This window comes from Peromyscus maniculatus, chromosome 7, assembly GCF_049852395.1.
Source record: "Peromyscus maniculatus bairdii isolate BWxNUB_F1_BW_parent chromosome 7, HU_Pman_BW_mat_3.1, whole genome shotgun sequence".
NCBI lineage: Eukaryota > Metazoa > Chordata > Mammalia > Rodentia > Cricetidae > Peromyscus > Peromyscus maniculatus.
The window spans coordinates 47,723,699-47,734,464 of record NC_134858.1 but is presented as its reverse complement, the minus strand read 5'-3'; the positions used below and the strand labels follow the sequence as shown (position 1 = coordinate 47,734,464).

The following is a 10,766-nucleotide window of genomic DNA, read 5'->3' as shown; positions in this document are numbered from 1 at the left end:
CTGTATGCCACCAAGATCTTTATCTCATGGGATCTACACTGCTACCCTCCAGAAGAGATGTTTCTGTTGTTTCCATTGTATATGCCTGGCCATTGAGTGCCCAGAAAGAGTGTATCTGTGCCCATATCTCTTGTTCATTTTGGTTCTTAGGTTATGGGACAAGATTCAGAATGAGGATGTCTGACTCTGAAACCCAGTGTCTGTCATCACATCACTCCACCCCACTCTTTAAGCATCTGCCATCAGGAGTCAGGAGAAGAGGGGAGAGAACAGAAAACGTATGGTGGTGCCTGCATATAAAACCTGCACTGGGGGTGTCAAGGCAGGAGGACTGGATTCAAGGCCATAGGGAGATTGGGTCTCAAGGAAATGACAGAAAAAAAGCAAATGGTAGAATTCAGTCCTTCAGTTTCCAAACTCCAAACAGACCGGGGAGCCCTGGCCAGGGATGATAAAATAAAGTTGCTGTCAGGTGTATTCTGTGCTTAGATTTTACTTTTAAATGTGTGTGCGTGCGCGTGTGGTGTGTGTGTGTGGTGTGTGAGCAGGGGTGCCCACAGAGACCAGAAGAAGGTGTCAGAGCTGCTGGAGCTGGGGTCAAAGGCAGTGTGAACCACCCGATAATGTTGACTTGCTCAACCTTTTCACAGTGAGACAGAATGATGATGGCTAAGCAAGCACACAACACAGTCAGCCGGAGGACCCAACAGAGAAAGGCGCTTGCTATGCAGACCTGATGATCTGAGTTTGATTCCTACAACCTGGAACCTGAAACCCACACAAAGATGGAAGAATAGAACTGACTCTACTCAGTGTGGCATGTGCACAAACCCATCATATACACAAGAGTTCTCTGGAAGAATCACTGAGCCGTCTCTCTACCTCCTAAATGCTATCTTAAAAAATATCACCCAATTATTATCACACTTTAATGACATGTTGAGGCCATTATTGATATTTATTTTACCCTCACAAGAGCAGATTTGCTGTGATACGTGTGCTGGAAACTTGGTCCCCAGTATAACCGTCTTGAGGAGGTGAGGTACTGGAATGGATTACTAGGGCTCTGGCATTGGAAAGGATGAATGAAGTGAAGCTCATCCGTGTACTAATTCAAGCACAGTTAATCCCTTCCCCTTTATCTTCCATGTTGTAATGCAGTCAGGGCCATTCACCAGGAAGTAGGAATTGGGCTAGACACATGAGACAAGTGAACCTACTTACTTTATAAATTATGCAGCCTCAGGTATTTTGTTACAGCAACACATAATGGATTATTCTAAGGCTCATGTATTCCAATCATCTTTCTGGAACACAAAAACACTTAATACCTAAGTTTGACGTAAGCTAGTAAGAGTGAACATTACAGAATTATCCCCATTTTCAATCTTTTTTTTCAAAATGAGTTTGAACAAATCACCATCCTTTTCACAAGCTAGAAAGTATCCTTTATACAGTGAAGATTCAAATTGCATCTTATCATGTCCTGGAACACCTCTCTGAAAGAATATGAGATCGCTTTCTGTAGCATTGATATTTTTAGGTGGATCCATTTCCTGTGGAGAAAACACACATTACATAATTTTGTTGTTATTGTTTGTTTTTCAAGATGGTTTCTATGTGTAACAGTCCTGGCTGTCCTGGAACTCATTTGTGGACTAGGCTGGCCTCGAACTTACAAAGACCCACTTGCCTCTGCCTCCCAAGGGCTAGGATTAAAGGCATGCACCACTGCCACCCAGCCTGGTATTACATAATTTTTAAGGATATAAATAACTGGGGCTGGAGCAATGGCTTGCTGTTCTGGTCTCTCAGAGTCTGGAATTTGGCTCCTAGCACCCACATGGGGCAGCTCACAAATGCCCAGAACTCCAGCACCAGGGGATATGACTCCTTCTTCTGGCCTCTGAAGAAACATATGCGTACACACACAGACATGCATACAGAAAATGAACTATTTTTTAGAAAAAGTATTTTAACAATTTGAACGTGTGCAATTTATTTAGAAGTGTATTACTAAACAGACTTAAAGCTTTACTTTTTCAAGAGTTAAGAAAAAACCCTCTAAATATAGACACAATAGGAGTACTGACCACCTCTCTTCAGTTCCTAACATATTTTCCTGTCCATTCTGACCTTTTCTGCCATGGCAAGCTCATCAATATAGAGACCTCCTGGATCCCCTATGCCCAGAGAACTTCCTTCTGTTCTCTTCCACCAAGCAGAGTCTAGGTCTGCTAATGATGAAGTAAAGTTCTAGCAAAGACAACCATCTCTTTGGGCTAATTTCAGTCCTCGTCTTCTTCAGTCGTCCTTAGCTAAAAACACTCATGGCATCCTCCCTTAAGCTCGGGAGCTCTAGTTTCTGAATCAGCCATGAGAGGTACAGGAGGTGTCAGAATCTGAGCTCCTTCTTCCTGGGATCCTGAAACAAAACTGTAGTGTGACTAGACCCAGCAGTTGTTCCATAGCTGAATCTTGGGTTCCCCAATAGCCCAGCTGCATGGACTCAGCCCCTTGGCCCCCAACTCTGCTTTTCTGCCAAGCATGACAGTGCACAGCACTCTCTCCCTTCTGTCCTGAGTTTAGTACCAAGTACTGATTCCCGTATCTTTTGTCCAGACACCAAGGTCCTAGTCCGGATTAGATGTCTGGAAACTGCAGTCTTTCCCACTGGGCCTGTAACTGCTAGGAGTGCCTGCCTTTTCCTAGTCTTGTATCTTGTCTACTTTTCAGGCTGTATTAGAAAATATGGACACTGCCCGAGGTTCTTCTATGTTAATCATAGAACTGATATTTTGGAGTTAATTTTGGCCCCATGGTAGCAAAGATCCCCATGATCCTGTGGACTGATCGAGAAATCTCTAGAATTAAAAATGCATTCTGCCCTCTTAAAATGCATAGAAGACTCTGAAGGTGTGCTTTCAACTGAACTAGATAAATTGACAGCCACAGTTCTTTGCCATTTACCAAACTAGTATGGGCTGTGAATTGATGGTAATATAAATTGCTCTCTCATTAGCATCTGCTTCTGAAGCGGTGCTTGGTAAACCACAACTCAGGGAGAGACTTAAGCTGCAGGAGATGCTCCAGGGCCAAGCTGAAGCCTACAGTCTAAACGAGAAGTAATCCTAGACCACAGAGCTCTAGTGATACGACGGGGAAATGAAGCTGGGTCTTACCCGAACCCAGTCTATGGCAGTGATGGGTAAGATCTGCATTAGTGGGAGACCCTGAGCATGAGACCTGGCACAGTGACATATACCTGTAATCCTAGCACCTGGGAGTAGAGATGGCAGGGTTAAAAGTTCAAGGTCACCCTCAACTATATACTACTGAGTTTGAGGTCAGTCTGGGATACAAGAAACCCTTTTTGAATAAAAACATTTAGCTGGGGACTGGAGAGATGGCTCAGAGGTTAAGAACATTGATTGCTCTTCCAGAGGTCTTGAGTTCAATTCCCAGAAACCACATGGTGGCTCACAACCATCTGTAATGAGATCTGATGCCCTTTTCTGGTGTGCAAGCAAAACATGCAGACAGAACACTGTGTATATAATAAATAAATAAATCTTTAAAAGAAAAAAAACCATTCAGCTGTCTCTCCCTCTCAGACAGGCTCAGAGACAGAGTTAGCCAACCAAGTCAAAGGGCTTGGCAGTTCCCTGTATCATGTATTTCAGTGGTTATCTCTGCTCTTTGGGCTTTACATAGAAGGTTGGTCTGATGATATCTGTATTTTAATTTTGTGCATTAATATGACTAAAACCAAAATGAAGTTGAATCTTACCTTAAAGGAAATGATTTTGTCCTTACAGGAGAGGGTAAACATTTTTTTATCCTTCACAGAGAGGGTTACAGGCAGTCCTCTTACTTTATCATCTTTATACATAAATATTATCAGTCTGGTCTGGGGCTCATTAGCTGAAATAAATATTAATAAGTGAGGCCATTAATTAGAGTAGTTTCCCCCCTAAAATGGGCATCTATAGAAATTTAACAAAAGGATAGATCCACCTTAATAGATCAGTCACAACCTTGAACTCAGATTTGGCCAAATGGCCAACAGACATGAGGCCCAGCTAGCCAGACACCCCTTAAAACATCCTTACAGGGTGTTATAAACCATTGGGTAGGCAACATGAGTGTGTTAAAAATATTCTGAGTGTTAAAGGTATTCTGATATATTTCTTGATTTCTGATATTTTTCTTGAGTGTGTTAAAGATATCATGAACCAGGCCGGGCGGTGGTGGCGCACGCCTTTAATCCCAGCACTCGGGCAGCAGAGCCAGGCGGATCTCTGTGAGTTTGAGGTCAGCCTGGGCTACCAAGTGAGTCCCAGGAAAGGCGCAAAGCTACACAGAGAAACCCTGTCTCAAAAAGCCAAAAAAAAAAAAAAAGATATCATGAACCCTGCCGGGTGTCCAGCATTATGGAGGCAGAAGCAGGCAGATCTCTGTGAGTTTTAGGCCATCCTGGTCTACAAAGTAAGTTCCAGAATGGCCAGGGATACATAATGAGATCCTGTCTCAAATAAAAAATAAAATCAACCCCCAAACAGAACGTTATTCTAAGTCTAAAGACTATGTTTAATTGTTGAATGTTCAACAGAGTATTCAAAACATTTGTTATTGCAAAAATCTTAGAATAGGACTTTTTCAGGAATATACATTCAACTAGGCCCCAAACTGCGATATTTGGAACGTCTATCTTGAGAGGGAGGTAACCGCGCTCATCTTGAGAGGCACTCTCACGTCCTGGTGGAAGACAGGTTCATTTGAAATGCTTGTGTTTTGCTTTTCCTTTGCATTTTGATGGTGTCAGCAGTATATTCAGCTATAACCAATGGGGATAAAGGATCCAACCTGAAAAGGTTCTTCTATGGAGATACAATTGAAATAGGGGAACTGGTGACACACACATAGACTCAGAGTGACATGTACTCTACCAGTGTCTCTTGGATCCAATTCCTCACTCCAACTAAAAAAGGGGGACTCTCTAAAGTGAAGTTATAGTTACTACTGTGGCCTTCCATCTAAGGATGGGATCTGAAATTTGAAAATGTAGGCAGTAAAATGGAGTGGGAAGAAGTAGGCAGTCATCTCTGTGTTTTTAAATAAGTAGAGAAAAGTACCCCTTATGTCAGCATCAGTCATATCCTCAAACACATGTTGTTGCTTGATTCTGTCAACGAAGAGAACTTGGTCATCCAAATTTCGTATTACTGCAGTTGTAGAGCAATCCCTGCCAAAGTGGTCTGATTCCAGGTCTCCTATAATACACGTTGACTCATTAAAGGTAAGTTGTTTTATTAGATCAACAAATAGACCTAGTAATACTGTTTCCAGAGTTAGCACAACCCTCTGTTCTAGAAGCAGCAATGAGCCTGTTGTGTTTCAGTTTGCTTCTAAGAGCAAGCACACCATGTTTCCTGTTTGTACTCGGAGCTACTGTCTCTCCAAAGGTTCGAATATTTTACTTCTGGTCAGTCTTTGTTTTCTTACACCTTTATTCATGCTGTCCATGTTCTTAGACATCACGAAGCCCTCTAGTCTCCTGCCTCCGGGACCTCTTCCCTAGCTGATCTTCTGCTTGCCCTTCCCTTCATAACTGCACCTTGTGGTGGCTCATTACAGCATTTTGTTAGTACCTTAAATCCTTAACCAGCTGTGAGGTGGTGTTGCCCATCTTTAATCCCAACACTTGGGAGGTAAAGGCAGGCAGATCTCTGAGTTTTAGCCTGGTCTACAGAGTGAGTTCCAGGGCAGCCAGGGCTACACAGAGAAACCCTGTATTGAAAAACCAAAACAAAATCAGCAACAACCGCCCCCCCCCCCAAAATGAAACCAAAAAACCAAAAAAATCTTCAACCTTTTTACGCAAAAGTGAGAACTGTGCCAGCACAGGCCCATCAATTGTCAGTACTTTGTTTCCCATTTGAGCTCTGTCTCTCACAGCTGTGCTTTCAAGTCTTCTTGCTCTCAGGAACTTTACCCTACCATCTCTGTTTTCCCTTTCAGGGAATCGTGCCCTCATTGTAGAATATTCCTTTACATCATGTGAAGCTGTGTCTCTGTGACTGGCTTAATAAAAAGCTAAAAGGCCAACAGCTAGGCAGGAGGCAGAGGAGAGAGCTCGGGGAAGAACAAAGGTGGAGTTGTCAGCCAAACACAGAGGGGACAGACATGCAGGAAGAGAGGTAAAAGTCGTGAGTCAAGTGACAATATGTAGATGAATACAAGACTAGAAATGGGTTAATCTAAGTTATAAGAACTAGTTAGGAACAAGCCTAAGCTAAGGCAGAGCTTTCATAATTAATAAGTCTTCATTTAGATTTTTTGTGAGCTGGCGTTCCAAGGAAAAATCCATCTTCTCTCTCTCTCTCTCTCTCTCTCTCTCTCTCTCTCTCTCTCTCTCTCTCTCTCTCTCTCTCCCTCTCCCTCTCCCTCTCCCTCTCCCTCTCCCTCTCCCTCTCCCTCTCCCTCTCTCTCTAAATATATTATATATATTTTAATTAATTTTTTTCAAGACAGGGTTTTTCTGTATAGTCTTGGCTGTCCTGGAACTTGCTCTATAGACTGGGCTGGCCTCAAATTCAGAGATCTGCTTGTCTCTGCCTCCCAAAGTGCTGGGATTAAAGGCACACACCACACCAGGCTAGGGAATTATCTCTTGCTAGTACATTTATAAACTCAATGGAGGGACCATTTCTTTTCCTCCACCAAAGGAAAATATAGAAAAAGTGTCCCCCGGTGTCTAAGGCAGACCCCACTTGTGCTGTGTGCAATGGATTGAAGCTGTGATTTGCCAATTATCCCCTTCCTTCTGCCAACCTGACATTTCTACTTCCTAGATTTTTTTTTTTTTTTTCGAGACAGGGTTTCTCTGTGTAGCTTTGGTTCCTGTCCTGGATCTCATTCTGTAGACCAGGATGGCCTTGAACTCACAGAGAGCTGCTTGGCTCTGCCTCCTAAGTGCTGGGATTAAAGGCGTGTGCCACTACTGTCCTGCTTACTTTCTAGATTTTATCCTGAACAAATAGACAGACACATGTGCTAACACTGTTGTACAAGAATGCTGTTGCATACTCATGACCCTAGCACTTGGGAGGCTAAGGCAGGAGGATCACAAGTTTGAGGCCGGTCCAGGAGATATAGTGACTTCTGGGCTAGTCTAGGCTATATAATAACAACCAGTGTCAAATCAAGCCAGACAACAGAAATGTCCAAGAATCCCGCAAGGGTGCTGTAAACAACAGTAGTAAGATGGAAACACCCTAAGTCCACTAGCCAAGGAATTCAAGTTTTATTATGCTCTCACCATAGGATAACCTGCATTTAATATAACTGTAATTATTAACTACCAAGGAAACATCTCTATGGACAGTTTCTCCCAGAAGACAATGGATGGGTCTCAAGTACCTTCTAATTTTCAAAGAGAGAAAAATAAATTCATACTTTACCATCATCTTCGGCTAAAGAGAGAAAAAGAGAAACATATATGTTAAATTACATAGTTCAGCTGAACATGTCCCCTCCCCACCCTTTTGCAACTCTGTTCTTCCTTCCAAACCTATCTCTCTCTTTTTCTCTCTCCTTGGGGTCTTATTAAATAGTTCTGGCTGCCCTGGAACTAACTCACTTTGTAAACCAGGCTGTCCTCCAACCTACAGAGACCCACCTGCCTCTTCCTTCTAAGTGCTGGGATTAAAGGCGTGCGCCACCATGCCTGGCCCCACTCCTCACACCCTAACCTTTGTGGAATGGTGATGGGCTCTGTTGGCCTCCATCAGGAATATCAGATGACAAACATCAGGAGCCCATAACAGGGCTTGTGTGTGCTCAAGTATGTTAGGTATAAGACTTAAGTCTAGGGCTGGAGAGATGGCTCAGTGGTTAAAAAGACTGTCTGCTCTTCCAAAGGACCCAGGTTCAATTCCCAGCACCCACATGGCAGCTCACAACCATCTATAACTCCAGTTCCAGGGGATCCTCAAATGGCACTGCATGCACATAGCACACAGACATACATGCAGGAGAAACATAAAATAAAACAGTAATAATTGAAATATTTAAACCCAGGATTTGTAAATAAAAAGTTTTAATAAAGTGGCATTTTTTTTAAGTGGCAAACTTTCCTTTAAATTTATTGTTTAAATGGAAAGACATCTAAGGATTTCCCAGGAAGCTTCCAAAGAAAGCTGAACTTTCAGTGAAGTCAAATCACCAATGGAAACTTAGAATCCTTTTTTTTTTTTTTTGGTCAATATATTCACATGAATGATATACACAGAACTCTAGTCCTAGAATACCATGAATTGTATTTTTTTGGGAGGCAGTGTTTCCTCAATGGTACATTTCCATGATGGGCATCAGACACCATCTTGGTGAGCTACTGCTGGAGTGCCACCCCATGACATAGGGCAGGAGACTGGGACAATGGGAATCTTCTGGTTATTTTTAGAGAGGGAGGTCATTAACATTACAGTAGAATCTGATGACCAACAGAAGTCCAAGCCCACTTCATGATTTCCTTTCTAGTTGAATACCTTTATCTGAGCCCTGCATTTGTCTTATTGATTTAGACTTACGCATAAAGTAAAGTGTGTTGTCAATAAATATCATTTCCTTGAAGTTGATGCAGAAGCTTTCAGGGGCGGCAGCCATCGTTATTCCTAATGAAAGCAAAGGGTCACCCGTGAGGAGCAAAGATTGCTCTTTGTACACATAAAAATGAACAAACCTCTTACCTTTTAAAAAAGATTTGTTTTGTTTTGTTTTATGTATTTGTTGCTTTGCTTGCATGTATGTCTGTGCACCACATGTATGCAGTTCTCATGGAGGCCAGAAGTCATGGGATGCCCTCGAACTGGAGTTACAGATGATTGTGAGGCACCATGTAGGTGTTGGAAACAGAACCCCAGTCCTCTAGAAGAGTAGCCAGTGCTCTTAACTGCTGAGCCACCTCTCCAGTTCCTTAATGTTACCTTCTAAACCTCCACATCTGAAAGTCATTTATCATTCAGTATGCTGATGAATACTGTGATGTTTAATAAATGTGAAGCATCAGTCTAGCACACATATGTTTATGGTCTTTTATAAACTGTTAGCTGTCTGGAATCAGGACAGTGCCGTTTCATAATATTTTAAATGGTGAATATATGGCTCATTATTGAATGATTAGTTTCAAGTTCACTGAGGATGCTAGAAATACATCCTTAACTGGGGATGAACTTAACCTGAACTTAAACCCAGTAGCTTCCTGTAGATGAGATGCTGAAGGTTCATGACCTCACTGTTACAGTGGTGAAGGAGAGGAGGCAGAAGAAAGCAGTATTTGGGGCAGTGTGGGAAAAGGCTCTGACATTTGTGGGTTCCTTCTGAAGGCAGCAACAGCTTTTGATCTGAAGTGTTTGTGTATGAGTAATACATAAATATGATGATTCTGCAAAAAAACCCAACAACCCAAAAACTCATCATATTTGCTTTTTCCCTTTTCTTCACCCTACTCTACATTTACACGTGTATAGCCTTCCAGAATTTTATCATGGAGTAAGGGTTTGTCATGGAGTTCTAAGTATGAGAAATCTGTGACTTTGGGTAGAAAAAAATACATATGTTTTTCCCATTTATTCCTAAGCTAAAATGTAGTACCCCTCCTGATGTTATGTAGGGAACAAACCACAGTGCCCTGACCCTGCTACTAATAGAAATGCTTGCTTATTATCAGCTATTGTTGCTACCATAAGTCTTGAAATATGTCTTAAGCTCTTTATCGTTTTGAAATTATCCTAGTAGATCTTGTGGCTTAATATATTAATAAGGAACACAAAAGCACTCTATAAAATTGATAGATTGTTTTCGACAGCACTTGTGAGGTTGAGTCAGAAGGATCTGGAGTTCAAGACTATGCAGTAAGATTGCTCCCTAAGGCCCTGTCTCAACAACAGCTTCCTCAGCTTTTAATAACCATTCTATCTTAATGCGTTTCCTGCATGCACATTAATGTGAAAATAACGGGCTAGATGAAAGCAGCATCCTCAGGCTCTCTCTGCTCCCTCCCGTGGTCACTGGCAGGTTCTCTTGACCCCTTCCTCACCTAAGGTAGGAAAAAGACTTCTCTGAAGCTCACTGTCTCCTGAAGGCGGGTCCACCGAAGAGGAACACGATTACCTTCAGTTGTTTAGGTTTTTTTTTTTTCCTCTTTTGAGACGGGGTGCTGTTGAAATCATAATCCTGCCTCAGGGGCCATGCTCCCCCAACAGTTATTCAACTCTCTTTAAAGCCACCTGCAAACCTTACTTCCACTTCCTCTCTGAGGAACGTATCCAAACTTCACCTCTCTGGCTTCGGTTTATTTTCATGTTTCGTGTAGCTCAGGTCCTTGTGCAAGTTAACGATGTCTTGTAGCCTTTGCTCCTGATAATTTATTGATTGTAGTCTTATTTCAGCAGACTCAAATATGGCACCTTCAGGGGAAAACTTCAAACTTCCCCTACACCACAGGAATGTTCTAGAGAGCAGCTGGCGTCTTGTGCATTGAGGGCTGTTAATGGATGGAGCTCCCAGGACTGTGACTGAGTCACAGCTGTTAATTGTTTTTATGGTTTGTAGCCACCAAGACTAGTGTTGAGACTTGGTCTCTATGTGTCAGTGCAGGAGGTGAAGCTTTGTGGAGATGTTTGGAATTACATAACATTAAAGTGGAGCCCACAGGAAGGAATGGATTAGTGCTTTTTCTCATGAGAGGGCACTTTTAAGAAGAT

At 42.3% G+C, this 10,766-nt stretch overlaps 1 protein-coding gene across 5 annotated transcripts in view; it reads right to left on the bottom strand.

Annotated features, from left to right (window-relative positions):
- Positions 1–939: 939 nt before the first annotated feature.
- Positions 940–10,766, bottom strand: part of Il18 (interleukin 18) — a 28,919-nt gene continuing 19,092 nt past the window's right edge. For 4 of the 5 annotated variants that reach the window (XM_042280902.2, XM_076575349.1, XM_042280900.2 and 1 more), the window contains 5 exons: positions 8,592–8,675; positions 7,464–7,475; positions 5,136–5,273; positions 3,791–3,924; positions 940–1,556 (listed from right to left, as the gene is read on the bottom strand). In XM_042280902.2, coding sequence (XP_042136836.1) covers positions 1,332–1,556; positions 3,791–3,924; positions 5,136–5,273; positions 7,464–7,475; positions 8,592–8,667 — 585 coding nt within the window. In that variant the 5' untranslated portion in view covers positions 8,668–8,675 and the 3' untranslated portion in view covers positions 940–1,331. The remainder of the gene's footprint in view (positions 1,557–3,790; positions 3,925–5,135; positions 5,274–7,463; positions 7,476–8,591; positions 8,676–10,766) is intronic. The other variant, XM_076575348.1, reaches the window with a different exon arrangement.